The sequence below is a fragment of the Galeopterus variegatus genome, unplaced genomic scaffold (assembly GCF_000696425.1).
Source record: "Galeopterus variegatus unplaced genomic scaffold, G_variegatus-3.0.2 Scaffold2640, whole genome shotgun sequence".
Classification (NCBI taxonomy): Eukaryota; Metazoa; Chordata; class Mammalia; order Dermoptera; family Cynocephalidae; genus Galeopterus; species Galeopterus variegatus.
The window spans coordinates 15,618-36,861 of NW_007728751.1; the positions used below are offsets into that span (position 1 = coordinate 15,618).

Sequence of the window (21,244 nt, forward strand, 5' to 3'; positions counted from 1 at the left end):
TTCACATGTAAATCTTTACATTGAGAAAGTTCTACCTAGTACTTTGCTGAAATACACATTCACTGTAAGAGATTATAAAGTATAATAAGGGTTTAGGAAAAACACTTGTAGCAAAGTATGCCAGAGTATATTTTAATCCAGCATTGAATTTGTGTATAAATGCAACATTTTAAACTGTATGTAAAATGCTATTAAGTTCCAAGAATGCTACATTGTGTTCAACACACGTGAGATCAACTTTATGCTTTACATGCAATATCCGTGCTAAAAGTGGAAAGTTAACGTATTGCCCTTTAGAACTGGAATGAGGTATTTTTATGTGAAGTCTAAGTGAAGTAATATAGTAGTGGTTAAATAATTTGTGGTTTCAGAAATAGTGAAATAAGAAGTATGTAGTCATCATATTCCACGATTAGTCAAGGTTTTGATTGAACTTAATAAATTCAGGGTAAAGTACTGGCTCTGCTGGTTGCCTGCCCAGCATCCTTTCCCTCCAGTGGCCCCATTTCTTAACAGCATCAGATTTGGTTAATGCAAATACCTCACTACTATGCAGCCATTTCCTTTGGGAAAACTGACCTCATTCCCCATATAAAGGGGGGACTTGAATGGTTTAAGAATCAGAGAACACAATGACTGGTTCAAGCCAATGAGACAAGAGGAAACACATGCTGAGAACTTTGTCAGTAGGAGGCTCCCTACTCTCCAGAGAGAGCCACAGGAAATGAGCTCTCTCTTTGGGGCTCCACATGAATGAGGGTACAGGTAGGCTTAAGTGCTATGAGCAGCCATCCCATAACCACAGGGATGAAGACAATAAACTTCGTTATTGTTTATGCCAAGCTGAGTGTTACTGGTGGACACAAGCATCCTGATTAATACAGAAAACTTAAATACTATGATACATATGCAGTATCTTCCATGAAACTGAAAAACTTCCACATAATTTTTAAGCAATTACAACTTACAGAGGGAAAAGAGATAAAAGTTAAATATGTAATGAAATAAAAATGTGACTGTTGAACCTGTAATAAGTGAACACAAATGCATAGTGAATATTTAAACCTATCAACATTTCAGAAGAAAAAGAACTTTGCTATCCTTTATACTCACAAGAAATACTCCCCACAACACTCTAAACCCGTAGTTTGTTTTTTTAAAGCCAGAGCTATTGAGGCAGAACTTGCAAACAGTAAAAGGAATTTTGACAGATGCATATGATCATGTAATCACTACCACAATCAAGATATAGAATGTTCCTATCATGCCTAAATTTTTCCTGGGCCCCTTTGTTAGTCAAACCCCTCTCCACTCCCAGGATCCCACCACCAGCTCCTGGTAGCCCTTTATCTGTCCTTTTCCAGAATGTTGTGTAAATGGAATCACACTGTATGTGCCTTTTGAGTCTTGCTCTGTCACTTCGCAAAATGCATCTGAGATACATCCATGTTGTTATTAATATCAGTAGTTTGTTCTTTTCAAGCCCTTAGTTTTATTCCAACAGTGGTAATTTATCTAATTTACTCACTCTCACTCTTTTATATTTTCTGATTCTAGAATTCTTTATAGAAAGCAACCCAGAACTTGTGCCATGATAAAATAATACATCTTTCACAAGTCAGAGAATATGTTAACCAACAAGTCATACCGTCTATTATTGCTACACAATGAAGTCACCTCTGAGGTCTTCCACAATCGTACACAATCTTTTGCTGACTACAAAGCATACTTTAGCTGAACTTGGCAAATTGTGGATATTCTGGTAATATTTTACTAAATCCAAGGGGAATGCCAGCAGTTATTAGCAAAAGCTATGCTCCTTCCACACAGATGGTCTTCTACCCTTCAGGTCCCTGACCTTGCCAAAGCCAACACAAAGATAAGCAAAAGTAAGCTTGCTGACATACAGCTTAATCACTCACTTAGATAGAGGTTTGCAAAAAAGTTACTAGGGATTCTGTAGTGAAGATGAGGAAACCATGGACTCAACGAGCCTGGCTTTAGGTTAATCACAACAATAATATCACCATAATAAGAACAGCTAACACTTATTCACTGATTGTTTGTTACGTGCCAGATACTGTCACAGGTACTTTACATAAATTGACTAATCCTTACAACAATTCTATAAAATAGGTACCATTATTATTCCTATTTTACAGGCAGCACATGCATAAACACGCATGTGCAAACACACACAAAACAACAAAAAATCCTGAGGCTCAAAGAGGCCAGATAATTTACTCGAGGTCACTTAGTTAGGTTACTGTATCAGATTCCAATCATATAAAAGAGTACATGAATCAAGTCACTATACAGTACATAATTTGGCTTTCACTCTCACCCTTCTTTGCAACAAAAAATAAGACTGTGCCTATAAGCAGACAGACAAAATAAAAAAATATCTGTTTACAAAATCTGCCTAAAAATGGAAATGTGGTACCTACTATAGATTTTAATATTTTTTTCCAACAAATTCTATTTAAAGCAGACTTCTCAGATGTACAAAATGCAGTCATTGTGATGTAATAATAATAATGGCTTCCAACTTTAAAAATTACTTATTTACTGGAATTCATCTTTGAGTACATTTAAGGAGAAATATATAATCTGTCTGCATGCATGAGACTCTAATATTCTATTAGACTTATGCATAAATAATGGATAAAGTAGGTTTAAAATTGCTGGTACACTGGGGTTCTCACCTAATATATTTTTTTAAATAGGAAAGTTAAATAGGTAAATTCTGTTTCTTAATATTTGCCACTTCAAAATTATATAACTCTTACTTTGTGCTTGTCACTTTAGTCATTTATTCTTGTGATTCTTTGGGAAGCAGTAATTGTTACAAGATATTGATTTAATAAATAATCCCATTTTCTTCTACCAGAGTCTGATAAATAGGCTTAACTTTTCAAGATAATTTATAAATACTTGTAAATTATAACTTTTAGTAAATACTGTTAAATTGAAAAAGATACACTCCTAAAGTATACAATTAATTTTTCTCTTCCTGCTTAATGTACTCCCTGGGCTATTACTGTTGTCTTCACACCTCCAGTGCCCTTTGGGAGAGATCTGTTCTTTTCTCCCCAGGATTAGGTTCAGCCTGTTGTGAGTCGCTGTACCCGCTGGCTCATGAATGAACTGCAGTATCAGTTCTGCCTCCTCATTTGCAGATATCACCAGCTCCTGCAGCTCTTTTCAGACCTTTTAGCATGACTCTCCCATATGGCAGGAGGCAGGACAAAGATCCCCCACTGCAGCTCACAGAGTTCATTAACTGGAAAGGCAGAACACACTTGAGTGGAGCCAGTGATTCATTCTTCAAAATCGTTGCCATTTGCCCTGCCACATGTCTCAAAACTACCAACCAGAGGAGCAGTCTGGGAAGAATTGTGTAAATGCTAATGAACAATTACAGCTTCCTGAAGATGCTTTAAGGGCAAAATCTTCAATTTTTAAAAAACAAATCTGATATTGATATGATGCTTTATAATTCTTCAGTATATGTTCTCATATGATTTCATTTTAAGCAAAAAGTATTTGTCTTCTAAAAACATTTACTCAAAACTCCTAATGTTCTCACAGCTTTTCTCATATATATTTATTAGAGGTTATATTTAAAACAATATATATGTAAACGACCTAAGTAAATAAATTATCAGGTGTTTCTAAGACCAGATGACTGTTTCTCAATCCTGGGGAGTTTATTCAAATCTGCTGTCGGTTAATTACATTCTTCCATGAAGAAGGAGGGTGTGGCTCTGTATAGGTACATGTATCTCTGTGTTCCATGAAGCCCATTCTCTCATAAAAAGTTCAGTCAGCTTAGGGAATAAACATTTGGTTTTCTTTTGCATCACAATCCATGAGATGCATCAAAATATTGATATGTTATTTTATATGTCTTGCCAGACATCAAAGTCTTCTATGTGGCTCCAGGTGGTAATTTAAAATGAGATCACAATGATATGTGAACGGCACATAATTGGCCTATCACCTGAAAAAGCATCTTAAAATCTCTAACTGGTATTAGACACCTTCATTCTAAATAGTCCATAATTCTACAGATTCTTTCTCACTAAACTAAAGAGTGGGGAAATGAATGGAACCTACCACAAGTGAGACAGTGGCAACCACCACTATTTATTGACTACTTATTGCGTACACTACTCTATATGCTCCACATGAATTACTGCATGTAATTGCCCTCATTTTATAGACAAGGAAGCTATGTCTTTGCAAGGCTAGGTAACTGGCCCAAAGTCATACAGCTAGTACGTGACTGAGCCAGGATTCAAACCCTGGTCTGTGAAAACAAGTTCTTGCTCTAATACAGCCTTTTGTATGAAGAGAAATCCCTGTGGATTTTGGAAAGAAGAAAACCAAAAGGTAAAGGAATAAAACACAGATTTCATGTTCAAATAAGATCATGTAATAATGACATAAAGGAAGACATGGGGTCTCATGGAATTTATCACCAAGTTCACATTATACGTTAAAAAAAAAAAAAAAAAAGAATGCCCACTTATGATACACACGTTACTCCTTTCCAAGTGTTTCACAATACAGTGTCACAAGCATACAGTCTGTTACTTTAGCATGATCCTTCAGGAAGCTTTGGGAGGAAAGTCCAAGCTTACTTGTGACCCAGCACCAATATTTTCCAAAATGTATGTCCTCCACCCCATCCCATTCAAAATTTGAATGAGGCAGGAGAATAGAAAAATGAGCACTTTTAATTTGAGGGTTTAAATTACATCCTTTTGAGATTTGATGGGGAGGAGGGAGAATTAGAGCTTGCACAGAGAAGGAAAGTTTGATGATTTGCACAAGATCAGACAGGAAGTAAGTAGTGGCAAAGGGAGAACAACTTGGTCTTCTTGAACCCCATTTAGTATATGTCAGAATAAATTGTCCTTTGGGTTTTGCGGAAATTAAAGAACAAGCACCAAGAAGAATGTATACACACATTTAATAACTGAATTAACCTATCTCAAAAGTCTAGGTAGAGGGCCGGCCCGGTGGTGCACTGCTACAGTGCGCCGCTTGGGAGCGAGGCGGTGCTCCCGCCGAGGGTTCAGATCCCACATACAGACCGGTTCCGCTCACTGGCTGAGTGAGGTGCGGGAGCAACACCGAGGGTTGTGATCCCGTTGCCGGTCCCGGTCCAGTACAGGCACGACACTGAGGGTTGCGATCCGTTGCCGGTCACGAAAAAAGACAAAAAGGAAAAAAAAAAAAGTCTAGGTAGAGAATCAAAGTAATTCACTCATTTATAAATATTTCTGATGATAATTCTCTGGAGTTAAAACCTTGTGCATACTATGAGAGTGCCTCACACGGTAATAACCAGTGGTTCTCAGGCAAGAGAAATAAAATATAGAAAACCTAAGTTAAAAAAGAAGAGGCATGCAAACGTATCTCTGTGCATCCCACAGAGGGGCACCTCGATTTAAAAGAGAACTGATAGAGAGGTGCTGGGGTCCCCCAGGCAGAATATGTTGAATTTTGGATTTATTAAATGATATCTCAGATCTTGAGTCTATTCATCTTAAGTTACAAGTGAGGGTGGATAGGGTGGATTTTCTGTTTATTTAACAAATACATAACTCTTAGGCATCAAGGCATTGTTCTAAGTACGTTACAACTATTAAATGACCTACGCTTGTAACAATGTTATGGGGTAGATACATTATATTCCTTTTACAGATGAGGAAACAGAGGTACAGAGAGGTTTAAGTGACCAGCTCAGGGTCACAGAACTAGTGAGTGGCTAGGATTGGGTTCAAACTTCGAGTCTGGCTCTTGAGTCTGTGCTCCTGACCACCAGGTCATAATATGGTATATGGCTCTCTTCTAGTTGTTTTGAAAGGCACATACAACAACTCCTGTTTTCAAGATCTTACCTGTCCATTTCTCCCACACCTGCATGATACTGGATCTTTCTGTACAGTGTGACCTCCAATCACCCACTCTTTCTCAATTCTCCTGGTTCATTTCAACATTCAATTAAACCCCATCCTTTGCTCTTGTCATCCCCTGTCGACACTGCTGACGTGCTGATCCTGGCTAACTCCCGCTCCAAGTTTGCTTTGACTCTTTCTTAAATTCCAGGCCACTCGGCACTGCTGGAGAGACTGCTGCCTCAGAGTCGTGGTCACAACAGCTAACCTGCCCCACCTCCCCACAAGCTCCCAGCCTCGCCCCCTGAGGGTCCAACTGGCCTCCATGGGGCACTTCCCAAATCAGCACATCAAGCACCAAGCCTCCGAGCCAGCTCTATGCTCTGTGGTCCTGCAGGACCTCAGTCACTCCATGAGTCCCAGACTCTCCCTGACTTCCTCGTTTCCGCTAACAACAGTGAATTCACCCTTGCAGCCATGACCTAAACCTGAGCTTTACCTTTGCGTTCTCCTTTTCCTTCTACCTCATTATATCATTTATGTATGATATGGTCATTTATATATCTTAACCCTCCTCCTCAACTATAAGTTTCCTCTTTGTATTCACTGTAGTGCCTTGCTCATAGGATACACACAATGTATATTTACTCAGTTTAATTAGATTACCCAAGTTCACTGAGCATTAGCTACAAAGTCCCAGTAAAAGCTTCCAGGTTAACTCCTAAGTTCATGTTCTAGATGCTGATCATGCTTTTTTCCTTAAAGCTCACCAATATACCTGTGCCCCCAATTCCCCCAAGCCCTGTGGTTCCAAAACACTGCTCTCTCTCTCTCTCTCTCTCTCTCTCTCTCTTTCCTCTGGGGCAATTTACTATGTTCCCTTTTCCATTACATTTGTGCTCTCCAGGGCTCAGCCCTTGGCCCACGTCCTAGCCGTTCTCTTTTGGCAGGATTGACCACACGCATATGCACATCCTCTTACATTCTTACCTTCTTTCCTGGGCTCCAGACCCACATTTCCACTTGCTTAATTAATATTTTCAAATGGATGTTTTGCAGGTGCCACAAACTCAGTAGTACAACACCAGCCTAATCAACTCTGCTCCCACCTCTCCTCCCCAACACCATTAGGTTCCTTCCTGTCATATCAATTTTTTCATTAACATGTTAGAAAACCATGGCCTGGAGAGTTTTGTTAAAGTGATATGTCCAGGGTCACCAAGCTGGTAAGTGATACAGCTGGGATTTGAATCCTGGTCTTTTAATTCCAAAGCCTTCATGCTTAACCAATAAACCATAATGCCCTCAGAATATTCTACTTTTGTAGTAGACATCTTCACCCAGACTTCCCAGAAGCCCCTCAAATTCACTGTCAAAATCTAATTTATTTTTTTTTGCCTCTAAAGTATTTCTCCTTTTATTCTCCTGTAGTTCAGTATATCACGTACCATCTGCCAATTCATCCAAGCTAGGAGTTGAACTCGATCATTCCTGACATCATCACAGGGGCCTCAGAAATCTCTTCTTTCTAACCCTCTGCCTGGTCCAGGTCCTCATCACCTCACTCCTGGCCTAGGGCAGTAGCTTCTGAACCATGTACCCTGCTCCATCTGTTTTTCCTTTTATCTGACTCATTTTTCTAAAACCCACAGATGTGTCATCATGTCACTTCCACACTTTAATTAAGTATCTCTGAGGCCAGATAGTATTGGGCTTATGGAAAGTTTGAATTAACACGGGAAAATACCTATGTTTAATCCAACAAAACAGGATACAGAGTGACCATACATTATGCTACTGGATTTTTTTTTTTTTCAAACACTAGCTTAGAAAAACAAACAGGAATGTTAAATATCTAAGCAGTTCTCTACAGGTACTGGAATTATGGGTGGTTTTTGTATTTTCTATGTTTTGCTGTATTTTCTTATTTTTCAATGAGGATTATTAACATTTAGTCATTTTTAAAATATATGTATTTTTAAAAGTCTCTATTGTTTTCAGGAAAAAACCGTAACTTCTTAACAGGCATGTAAGCCCATTGCAATTTGTTCTTAGCTTACTTTTTCTAAGCCTTGCCCTCTAACCCACACGTTTCTCTAGATCTCCTGGCTTCTTAATGATGAGGCCAGAAATATTTCCTCGAACACAACCTCTGCTCACTGCTCATATTTTCACCCCTATGCCAGTCTATTCTTTGTCACTTAGCAATGTCCCACTCTTTCTTTAAGCCTACTGCAACTGCTCAGCAGCCTGACCCTCAACTGGCCCTCCTCAGGAACAAGCATTTCTTCATCTGTGTTCCCAAAGCACTTATTGTACCATATTACGGTAACTTATTTCTTTATGTCTCTCTCCCCTCTGGGCATGGCTTGCCTACTTCATTTCTGTGTTTCTAGCACCCAGGAGAGTGAACCTGGCACACTGAATTTTTAAATAGAACAATTCATTTTTTCTCTTTTCTCTCTCTTACACCTTTCCAACATACTAAACTGATTAGCCACAAAATAAAGAAGTTTCTGAGTTTACCATTCAGTTCTAAGTGAATAAAGAAAAGCTGCCCTCAAGATTTTTAGGAACTATCCACATGGTTAGGGGGCAACTTGTCCATTATTCTACGTATCATTTTAAAACTCCTACAATTTTAGTAGGAGCTTTCATTGTAATTCTAGCAATAACAAAACACTGATTTGTCAAGCTGGATAATCTCTTTGCTTGTGCCTTCACTTTCTTGCAATTTAAATCTGATTTGGCAAGAGAAGAAATAGCTAAGGAATAACTTACTATTAGTCTCTGAATCTAACAAGACCTCAACAGCTATCCTCTATTTTCAAGACATTAACTGAAATTTAAAGCTTTATAAAAAAAGAACTTGTTGCCCAGCATAAGAAACGGATCACCAAGGTCAGCATTATGTTTTACCACCCAGAAAACTTTGATACCTCACATTACATCCTATAAAGTTAATTAAGGCTTTTAAGAATTACAATTAAACTTAGTAGAAATGGAAGGAAAGAGTGAAAAAAAGTTAACTTGGATTACAGCACTGGTTTTTCTATTCACAATTTACTTGAGTCTAATTCTGTCATTCTTTTCCCTAAGAGATAATTATCTTAATTTTTATTACAGTATGTTCAACAGATATATACCCACAAGACTTATATAAAAATATCAGTAAAATGGTAATTAGAAAATCAGAAATTATTTTTAAAAATCTCTACTTTGTGGACACCTCCTTTTTCATCTATCCCTCACTTGATTATATGAGTATAACTTCCTTCATTTTTGGTCAAATGAAGGATTTATCTTTTTTTTTTTAATCTTCATATTACATCCTTCATAAAACTGTTATTAGAGTTTTAATACATTATTACTTTGAACTTATGTTGCCAATAACAGAGATTTATTTATATAAACTTTAGTCTTAAAAAAGTACAACTCTACACATTTATATTTGGCTTGCTGTATGAAATATAGAGGAAGAAAACACTTCGAATACACTTGAGAAAACTTGAGAAAAATCTACCAATACAACCTATTAATGTATATCCCCCAGATATTAAAAGGTTCATGAAACTGTAAAGATAAGTTTTTATTTATATGGCATTATTGATGAATATACCATTCAACATTAGTGGATTTCTAAACAACTAGAAATTATCTGAAGTATACAAATCTGAGAAAAGGTAACCATTTTTAATGAAATGCACTGTGAAATGTATTGACCCATTTACCTGAGTCTCATAAACAGAGTATGCTGAATAGAGTTTAAGCAATTTACAATAAATGAAATTCATCATGCCAGGCAGGAATTATAACACTGTTGCTCCATGACGTCCTCAAGGGTGTGTGCCTTTGCAGGCACACGGGTGCAGTCACCCATTACAATACGCCTTTGCCTTTTTCATCCCCATAACTTATGGGTTTTAATAGTTTTCCTTATAACAACATCTCCCCTTTAGCAGTTTTCAATCTTTTAATCTGTTGTAACACATGATTAAACTTTATTTAAAGATACTGTTAACACTTTGTGGGTGACAACTAAAGATATCACAAAGTATTAACAATTTTCTTTTCAATTTTATCCAGTTCTGAGGTTTGAAAAAATATATGCTTATTTTGAGGTGTCTGGCTATACTCTAAATTACTGGTGCTACAAAAAGTTTAATCATTGGAAAAGTGTAGCTTTGCTAGAGTACGGTAGAGTCCATAGTTCCAAGGAGTTAGGTATTCTTTATCTTTTACATGGAAAAACAACAGTATTCTACATTAGCCAATGACAGTGATTCTTGACCAAAATTTCCCAGATAATCAGTGCAACAGTTCACAAGCTGAAACTGTCATAAAGTCAGTTCTCAGTTATTAATGACTGTTCATGATATATTTTTATGCATTTATTTTCCTGAACTACCTTTGCAATCCCACTCTACTACCTTCCATTCCCCATCCCCTCCTTTCCCACTCCTGGTGGGCATTTGGGAAATATCCATTTAATTTAATACTGATATAAAGGAACCTTATTTAAGACTATTCTAAGGTAAATCTCTATATCAGTTATATAAAGATTGAAGTAATTTTTTCAGTTGTCTGCATACTGAAACTCAAAATATTTCATTATGTCTTAAAAATTCAACACGGACAATTTAAGAAGCAACTGATTATCTGGAGGGCTATGCTAACAAGGGAATATACCTACATATAACTGCATAGAATATTATATTATCACTGAAAAGGGCCTTAAGATCACACACAGTTTATATCCTTTAACTATACACAAAAAGAATTTTATTGACTTGTTCAAGGTCATACTGCTAGTTAGTGGACAAGCCAGAAGTAGCATCAAGTTTTCCTGGTTAAAATTGTTTGGTCAGGGCCGGCCCGGTGGCACACTGGAGAGTGCGCTGCTTGGGAGTGTGGCGGCGCTCCCGCCGAGGGTTCGGATCCCATGTGGAGACCAGTTCCCACTCACTGGCTGAGTGCAGTGCGGGCGCAACACCGAGGGTTGCGATCCCGTTGCCGGTCCCCGGTATGGGCGCGACACCGAGGGTTGCGATCCCGTTACCGGTCCCCAGTACGGGCGCGACACCGAGGGTTGCGATACTGTTACCGGTCAGTAAAAAAGACAAAAAGGAAAAAAAAAACTGTTTGGTCAACTATATATTACTAACTTTTTTTTTATTTTTTAAGATTTCCTTTTTTATTTTTAATTGTGGTAAAATACTCCTAACAAAATCTACCATCTTAGCACTACAAACCATCAGAGCAGCAAAGAACACATCATCACCACGCAGATAATAAATTCAAACATTCCTTTTTAGACAGGAGATGTGGTGTTTGGCACAACAGCTCCCTGGAGAAAAATTCCTTTTTCTTCCCACATATAGTGCCGTCCACTACTTAGGCTCATTTAGGAGAAAAGCCAGGTATGCTATTCTATTTCACTAGTTTTAAATCCTTATTAAATCTCTCCCAAACCAAGTAAGACACACCTGTGAAAATGAATGATATTATATTACATGATGACACACCACCCAGCAACCACAGGCATCATCACCAATTAAAACGTTTCCCTTAATAAGAACAAGTCTTACTGTTTTATAAATACTTGCTGGTGGCATCATTTCAACGGCAAAAGGTTTTCTTCGTTCTAACCTTCTCTTCCTTTCACCATGGTTCAAGCACCCACTAAAATCTACCACTATATATAGATGTAAAGAGATTCACTCTGCAATGTCCTGTTTCTTTACTGTTTCAGATAATGTTACCAATTATGACTCACTTTCTCCCACCCACTTCCTTATTTAAACTTTCCCTGCTTGAGAGTCAGTATTTATAATTAATTCACTAACTGGAAGAAAATAAACCATTAGCTCTCTATGTATTGGGGATTTTTTTCAGGGTCAGTGAAAATTGTACCATAAAGTTGATTTCACTTCAATTGAAGTTCTAAATACATCCATCAATCACTTTTACTCTAATATTTTAGTATCAGAACTTTTGAATATTCATGTTAATGACAATTAAGGCATAGCATCATAATAAATCTTAAATAGATTTAAAGCTTGAATCTGTCATTTACGAATTTTCCTATAATTGTCAAAAAATCAATGCTCAGTTCACTCACATAGTTATTTATAATCAATAAGAGAAACTAAACAATGGAAACTATTTTCTTGTCTTCAGAGGTGTAAATGACTGTCGAACACTAGGGAAATTTATGATGATGTTTTTACTGCACTTTTGATCCAAGAAATTCCAAGTACTTGTGAAAGCCATATTTATTAATATTTCCAAAGCACTACACTGATATGAATAAAGAACAAAAATGCAATGGCCTTGTTATAGAAATTACATAAAAATTTCTGCTGTAGCACAGGTAAATTATGAATGTATTTCACCAGCAAATCATTTCTTTGTTAGCTAAGATTTGGCACGTGGGCAGATACACCACCCAGGTGGTTCATCGAAGTACTTCCCTCTTTAAAGGATCTGAACTTCCACAGTCTCACTACTCTCTAGTGTATTACCCATGGCTGCTACATTCATGGACATTTCCCGCATTAGCTATTTAAGTTTGTGACTTCTTGTATCAGGGACACAACACTGGCCTGGGAGTCACAGCACAAGGAATCTGGGCTATTATTATTGATTACCAACAGCAACGTGACCTTGGAAAATCCCTTAAGGTTTCTGTGACTGTTTTTTCTTCTATAAATGAATTGCTGAACTAAGACAACTTTTAAGTGACCCTCTAACTCTAAGATTAAGCCATTTATTATAAAATTGGGTACTAAGTAGAAAACATTAAAAAATTAGAAGCCTAGAAAGTGCTGTAACATAATCTGTTGAATAATTTATGAATTATTTAGGTCCTTAAAAGTGACATCGGCTAGTGGTAAGTTCATCTTCCAGGACTACTACTTTTTAAAAAAAAAAATAGATTAGAAACTTCTGAAAAACAAAGATTATACAATTTTCTCTTGCTCAGCCCATAAACATTAGGGATGCAGCATTCACATAAGAGCAACAAAGAACATTTTCTTCCTTTGTAAAAAGAACATGTTTGTGGTTTTCTTATATAAAGTGTCCACGAAATCAAATAGAACAGAAATTCTCAACTGAAACTACATGATATAAGCTACACAAAAAGAAATAGTTCTTCAGAGTAGGGGAAACACCCATCATCAGTCAGAGCTTGAAATCATTAAACTGCTGGTGTGGGTGATCTGACTCATTCATTTCGCATGTGCTATCAAATAAAGAGTTTTAAAACAGCGGTAGAAGAGGTGGTGTTTCCCCCACTTACGAGCTGGTCTCACACTCTACCTTCATCTCCTGGTGGTGGTCCAGCTGTTCCACTTCCAGAGGGCTTTCTCCACCTTCCCCCTCTTGTACCTTGGCTTCTGCTTCTGCCCCTCCTTCTAGGGGGAGCACGGGGCCTGTACTTGGGGTCCTGCTGCTACTGTCGGAAGCGCTTCCATCGCAGTCATTTGCTGTGGGTGATGCAGGACGTGCAGTGGTTTCATCTCTTTCTCCGTTCACTAAGTGCGTATCAAGCAAGAGTTCAGAAGCTCGAATACGAGTATATGGGCTAAGAGGGGCCGCTTTATCCTCCTCACATTCCATCTGGTTTTGTGCTGCCATCAGACCATTGGCCACACACGTCTGTACACCCTGAGTCTGATCTGTATCATTTCCCTGCTTCCACGGTGGGTGCTGCGAGAGGAGTTTGTGTTGAGGTGTGGTTGTCAATCCGTGCCTTCCTGGGGTTCGAGGAGCATTTAGGTTCACAGCAGAATCTTTCTTCAAATCACCATAATTTGATAATGCACTAAAAGACAAAATGGAAAGGAAGAATGAGAACACTGGCATGGAAAAGTTCTAGAATAAAGTCAAGTTTATTCCAGTTGAAAAGGGATCTCCAGTGAAGATATTTTTTTTCTGTCTCTGATGGTTTTAGAAACATGGATTCGAATACTACAGTGTAGTTCCCAGTCTCTTGGGAGGCTACTATCCACATTTACCTAAAGATGATGAGCCTGAGCTTTACCTATAGGGTCTGGAACATTTCCTTCGGCTGTTTAATAACATGACTAGTGAGTAAAGACTTAGATGTAATAAACATTGATATTTAATAAAATCTTTTCCTAAGATTTTTAACTTTTTTGACATCTTAAAAACAAATATAGCCAGCCCTCAATTTGTGAACAGGTTATAAACCAAAATGTTATTTTTATGTGGAAAGCAGAACACACATTCTCAAAAACTGTATTAACCATGCTGCAACAGCCTTCTAACTGGTCTTTTACTCTTCCTCCCCTTCAGTCTAGTTTCTACAGGTCAGCCGAGAGATCAAAACTCTGATGGCTCCTCACACACTTCAGGGTAAATGCCGACCTGACAACAGCCTGTGAGATTCCACGCCCTCCAGCCCCACAGCCCCTGGCCTCGGTGTATTCCACCCCCTCACTCGCTGTGCTCTCGTCACACTCCTTGACGTTCCCCATTCCCAATAACTCAACGTATGCAACTTCGGGTCTTTGCAGCTGCTGTTCTCTGCCTAGGACAATCTTCCCCAAGATGTAGGTGGCTTGCTCCTTTTCATCGCTCAGGTTTCTGCTCAGACTTCCCTCTCCAGAGAGGCTTTCCTGGATTAGCCTATCTATAACAGCACGCTCCATCACTAAGCCACATCTTACTTTTTTTTTTTTTGTCTTTTGTCTTTTTCCGTTTCCGGCAACGGATTGCAACCCTCAGTGTTGCTCCCGCGCCTCGCTCAGCCAGTGAGCGGGAACCGGTCTGTATGTGGGATCCGAACCCTCGGGCGGGAGCGCTGCCGCGCTTCCCAAGCGGCGCACTTATCCAGTGCGCCACCGGGCCGGCCCTTACTTTATTTTTCTTTAAAGCTCTTATTATTTGACTTTATATGTAGCTCTAAGAGTACTATTAGGACAATGGAACATTACTCCTAATATATAACAATGTTCCTATAGAATATTTGAATAGCATTTTAATTTAGGATGGGGGGGCACAAAATTCTGGGCTACAGTCTAATAAATTCCCATGACCTAAATGAGGAAAATAAATAAATATAGGCTAAAACACTGTGAGGGGGCAGATGGTGCTGTCTCATTCTCTGCTTTATTTCTACCTTGTAGCACAGTGCTTCATACATAGAAAGTGCTCAATAAATATTCAAAGAACTACGAATAACTGTGATAATGATGATAATTTTGACAGTTATACAATAATAGCAGGTAACATTTATTAAGTGCTTAATAAGCACCACAAACCACACTAAGCCCTTTATGTTGATTATGTTGTTTTCATCTCATAATAACTCCCAAAACAGTGACCCCATAAATAGAGAAATGTAGGCTTAGAAAATCACATATTGTGGCCAATGTCACATGGCTAACAAGTGGTAAAGCCAGAATTCAACCCATGAAGTTCAAATCTAAATTCCATGCAACAATACGCTAGAACATGACAGATGGATGTGCAACAGGTGAACAGGCTGCAGGTAAAATGTGGGAACAAAGTCCAGGGCTGCTTCTCTTCCCCTGCATGGGTAGAGAGGAGGCAGGTAGAGGGAGGTGGGGGAGGACACAGCAGCAAGTCCCATGACAGTGCTGACATGTGTGTTGCCTTCTCTTTTCACTCCCCCCCTCCCAGATCTGGACTGGAGAGAGGAAACAGGGAATAACAATAGATAGCAAGAAACCAGTAAGGGAGAGAAACAGATATAAATAAAATCCAGCACCACAGGAAGGGAAGGAGAAATTAGTAGGGCAAAATGTCACATACGTAAAAGTTGGAGGTGATCGATATAAATAAACGTGACATACTCCAACATTGATATTTGCCTTCTAGAACCGTTTATCTTTGGCCTACACTATTTCCCAAGCAGTCCTTGGAGATTTGAATCAAACTGTCCACATCAGTGTCTGGTAACCTGGTGGAAAGATCCTCAACAGATCCTCTGAACAAAACCCAGGCATGCTCGGGACTTTTCTAAAGGATGACTTTGGATGAGAGCTGGAAATTTCCCATAATAAGTGACATCAATGGTATATGAGGGGTTGGGATAAGGTGGGAATGGGTTAGTAAAAGCAATAGCTGAACCAGGCCTTAGAAGATTCCTGCCTCTTTGTGGATGCCAAACCATGGGGACGATAGCTGGCCTTGCGGTAACCTAGGAAAACCAATGTTGAGGTCTGTAGGAAAACATTAGTTATTCCTAAAATCCTAAAGTCTTTCATAGGTTAAAAACAGTACTACTCCCTCTTACTCTGAAAGAGGAAGAAAAAGAAAGAGAAAGAGAAAATAAAGGAAACCACAGTAAATAAATAAATAAAATCTACTTGATCCAAATCACTCATCTTAACAAAACGGTTACTTGGATTATTGCCCAGAGCAAAACTATGACAGGAAGGTCTTAATAGCAGTGTGATATGGCCCTCTACGACCATCCTGACCAGACTACACTCTAACAGATGTTGGTTCTTCCTGCCAATTTCCTGTGGAGACTCAGAGCCTGGTGATCTCCCTCTATTCCATGAAGTACTAGTTTAAGCTGTGATGACCAGGGTTAAAACCAAAAACCAATCTGCAGGCACATGGACATCACTCAACAATAAATACAAATTTCCCTCTGAAGACCTATAGACCCTGTGCAATATTAATCCATTCAGACACTTCTATGGCCAGTTTGTACTAGTAATACCTCACTGAGAACATATCATTTTTTGTATTGGCAGTGGACTCTGCCACCACGGCTCTTTACCAAACTTGTCAAAACACTTACATTACACCCTACCTGCACTCAGAACAAACTTGCTTAAAATGTCATAAATAAATTACAGCACATCTCTCCTTAGATCAAAACTTCAAGCTTTGCATCAAAAGTGATTATGAATTTATGAAGCTTGAAAGAGTAAAAGAAAATTGATATTATTAAGTGGAAAAACTACAAACTTTTCACATGCAGAGAGGAATCCAAAATAGTTCAAAGAGTGTGTTACCAAAATGGTGAGGATTAGAGGACTCAATCTTTGGAATACTGACCCATTCAGGGCTTCACAAAGCCACCCCTGAAACCTAGGATGCAGACTCTGGCATGCACTATGACAGGGCTCAGGGCTCCAGCCACTCCTTATATTATGTGATCACTAGGCATGGTCTGTGGAATCTGCAAACAGGAGGGGTCACTCTGTTGTCATTGAATCAACTTACTCTGAGGAGCAAAAAATGTCTTAAATGAAATTATTCTAGTAGAGATCACTGAAATTTAAGACAGCAAATGTATTATAAACCCTACTCAGATGGGGAAAGGGGGACTGAAGTTCCCACAATTGATCATTAATGAAAAATAAAGGAAGGCTTCTAAATTACATTTCTCCAGAACTTGTAACTAAACACAGTACCATTTTAAATGAGGGACACTTTGGTTTTGTGCTTGATCATAATTTCCGGAAGATTCTAAAAGTATTCCCATGCTATGATTTTACTGCATAAATAACTATGAATCCTGCAAATAAGTAACAAAATCATCTAATGGGGAACCATTCCCAAATATTACACTGGAATGAATGAAAATATGTAGTTTCAAGGATGAAGGTGAAGTTACATATTCTATTTAACTACACACAGATTTTTGGTAACAGATAAAAATAAAAATTTTAAAAAGTTCTATTTATATCAGTGATAGTAATTCTATCAAAAGACTAAGAAAAAAACAATTGCAGGTCTTGGAAGTAAAAAAGCAACTTATGTGGATTTGTTTTTATCTTTGAGAAATGTACAATATTTTACCTACCTTAAAAAAACATTAGGAGTAAAGAATATAAAATTACATCTAATAAAAACAAAACTGAAATTTATCATGAATTTTGCTGTTGGTAATATCTCTTTGCAAAACTGACCGTAAGATGGGGTACAGGGAGAGAGGAAACAGGGACTAAATGGGTATAGAAGACCCACATCAAATAAAATGGGTCAGAAAGAATAGAGAGCCCCAGAGGCAAGAGAAGCCCACAGGACTCACATTCACAAACACACAAAATGAGAAACAAAGAGAAAGAGACAACCTCAAGGCCTTTCCAACCCAGATATCCAGCGATCAACAGAATGACCCACAAGAAGTAACACACAGAGTGATACACAGAGATAGAAAGGATACGGGAGAGCATATCATACAACAGCACACAATCTGATGAAAAGGCTGGCAGCCTACAGTGCTGCACACAGGTAAATATATAAATCAATGACAATTCATACTAGGACAAGATTAAGTAATTCATTTTAAAATTCACTCTTTTTAAAGGCCTATCAAACCTAATGGATTAAAATACTGTTTTTGATTTAGAAAATCTATGACAGTATCATCTTTTCAAAAATCAACTGTCTTCCTCCCTTTGTCTTCTCCCATTGTAAATTAACTCTTACCTGCCTCCTTCAAAGCGACTGATGAGATCTGATACCTTACTGGGTTTTTCTTTTGAGACACAAGAAGCAGAGGCAGGTTTAACTTCCTCCATCCTTTGTTTTGTACTAGGTAAAGCTTTATGCCTGGGGGTTTGGTGTATGTTGGACGAAGGTGAATTCTGCAGATGTAGTGGCTTTGGAGGCACTGTAGAAAAAGAATAGAATTCAGTATCTCACTGGTATTTTGTTCTTTAACAATGTAAATTCTGGTGTCCTGGGTGCAAAAATCTTCAGCATTATGAAACTATTATAAAGGGGACCTGTTAAATTTGAGCTGAACCTTAACCAAGGGGCCTTTATTTATCTTAGACATTTGCTCTGTGTCCCATGGAAATCCCGTCTCCAAATTTAAGTTGGTTCTTTTAATTTTAGTTCATTTTAAATATGGCATTATTAAACACCCAGGAATCTATGTAAGGCTACCCCATTCCAAACTCTGTTAGAGGTAACATAGCAGTTATTCATGTAAACAGAGAAAAGATGATGCTGAGTTTGAAACTAAATCCTAGAGATGCATTGTTTGCTACAAAACAGATTTTTTAAATAATAGAATGATAACAGACACACCAGAATTCACAGCTACTAAGTTAAACAACACAAAAGTTTGAGTTTGAAACTAAATCCTAGAGATGCATTGTTTGCTACAAAACAGATTTTTTTAATAATAGAATGATAACAGACACACCAGAATTCACAGCTACTAAGTTAAACAACACAAAAGTCAACAAAACAACAACAGACAACAGTGATGTTTCATTACTATCACATCTTTCCATTTAACACAAGCACTTTATCTCATCTGATATTAGATGAAATTTTATACTTTACAGTCCTCTGAGTTAGGTGCCATTATTTGCCTCATGTCTATGAAGGCTGAGAGAGGTTAAGTGATTGGGGCCTGAGGAAATAAGGCTCATGGGACTTTATGACTGGGTACACCCAGACTCTAGCCCCTTCCATGGTCAGCACTGCTCCTCATCACAGATCCCGCAAAAGAAGGTGGAGGGATATGGAAGTTACATTATTATTGTCTGCTACATTATGCTTCAATATACCACAAATCACTTACTTATTAACAAGTCCTTTACTCAGTGAATAGAATAGGAACAGATCATTTCATAAAACACCAAAGCTACAAAATTTCCATTAGACCGTAGATGAGAAAATATAATATGCCACAAGTGCGTCATCAGTACAGAAACTACCTCGCTTGGAAAACCAGTATTGCTTTTCTCTAAGATTAGCATTCAGGATAAAAGATTCATGTGTGAATTTTCTATAAGTGGTTTTAACAGATCAAATCGAATCATCTCTTTTTTTCTTCTTTAAACCCTTTTCCTACCTTCTGAAGAAGTGTAAGGAATCGTGTCTCCTCCTCATTACGTGCCCCACCCCACCCCCCCCAGCTGATTACTCTGGTTTTCAGTTATCTCATCTCTTTTATAAACTCAGCTGCTGACAGTTGCTGATGCTGGCTGGCCTAGATTTCATCATTTCTGTGCCAGTTACCAATTTATTACAGGGAAGGAAAACACACATATCACAATGCGCTAAAGTGGAATAATTAATTTCCTTAATTCTCTTTCAACACAAGAAGAAAAGCTCAATGGAAAAATGGCATGCTTCCTTTTATGAAAATGATATTTTCCAACATATGTTTAGGGAGGATGGCTCCTGTAGTATCCATTGGAAGGGGCCGATATAAGTGTGATTTGTTCATTTTAAAGATAAAATTTCGGTGTAGAATAAACATATATGAAAGTAGTAAAACAGGAAAATCTCCCACCAAATAAACAAACTTTTAACATTAAGAATAATTTCAACATTCTTAAAAGAAAGAAATGAATATATTCTTTACAATTCTGTGCACTATGCTAAAATTGTTATAAAATAGCTCATCCATATACCTAGAGTTTACTCACTGAATATTCCTTATTATGTGCCAAACACTGTTAGATGCTTGAAAAAGTCAAATGATACATATCAGTCACTTTCTCAAACGACTCCACAATTTCCCAAATCTAAATTATGCCTACGTCTTAAATGTTTTCATAATACTTGTACTTTTTCTCCAATGTACTTATAATAATTTGTTAACTATTAAATAATTAGTAACAATAATAAAACAGCAATAGAATTTTGAATATGTTATAGATTGAAAGCTTTTTCCTCCACAAGGCTGAAGTTTCTGAGAGGAAGGAAATACGTTTCTTTTGATCACAACTATATTAACAGAGACTACTTCCACAGTGTTTGGCAAATTTGTGTAATACATAGAAAAACTAATTAACTAATGTGTCACCAAGGAGCTCACATACTAGTGGGGAAACAGTTTAATGATGTTGAGAAAGGTAACTGGGTACACAAGTACGTTAGAAGCACAGAAGCATGTAATTCATCGAGGGAGAGAACTCAAATGTACAGTAAATCTGTAAACACACACATTTTAAATAAAAGAGCACAAATGGTACATGGATATGACAAAAATCTCAGGATGGTACACGAATAACAAAAGTGTCAGAAACATCATCTTAGAAGAAAATTCTGTCCTATCGTTCACTATTTATTGGTATATAATAAAAATAACACACACTTTGCTCAAAAGACTTGATGAATGAAAATGATTCTTTAAACTCCCAAAGTTAAGCAGTAACCTAGGAACATCTAATACAGAATTCAAAGGGAAATATATTTGTATACGGTGCAGTCACAATGCCAAAAATCTAATTCTAATTAAAAACCAAGATCTCATGATCCATTCAATACTTTGTTTGTATCCAAAGGAAATAACAGCAGCAAGAACACTGAAGGAATCCATACCTCCAATTTATTGAAACAAAATTTCTCTTCAT

The 21,244-nt window shown here is 37.7% G+C and overlaps 1 protein-coding gene across 1 annotated transcript in view; it reads right to left on the reverse strand.

Annotated features, from left to right (window-relative positions):
* LOC103598494 (FYVE, RhoGEF and PH domain-containing protein 4-like) overlaps positions 1 to 21,244 on the reverse strand; it is a gene marked incomplete at its 3' end in the record, with an annotated part of 45,235 nt that overhangs the window by 11,974 nt on the left and 12,017 nt on the right. The window contains exon 2 of the mRNA XM_008582490.1: positions 13,233 to 13,737. Coding sequence (XP_008580712.1) covers positions 13,233 to 13,550 — 318 coding nt within the window. The remainder of the gene's footprint in view (positions 1 to 13,232; positions 13,738 to 21,244) is intronic.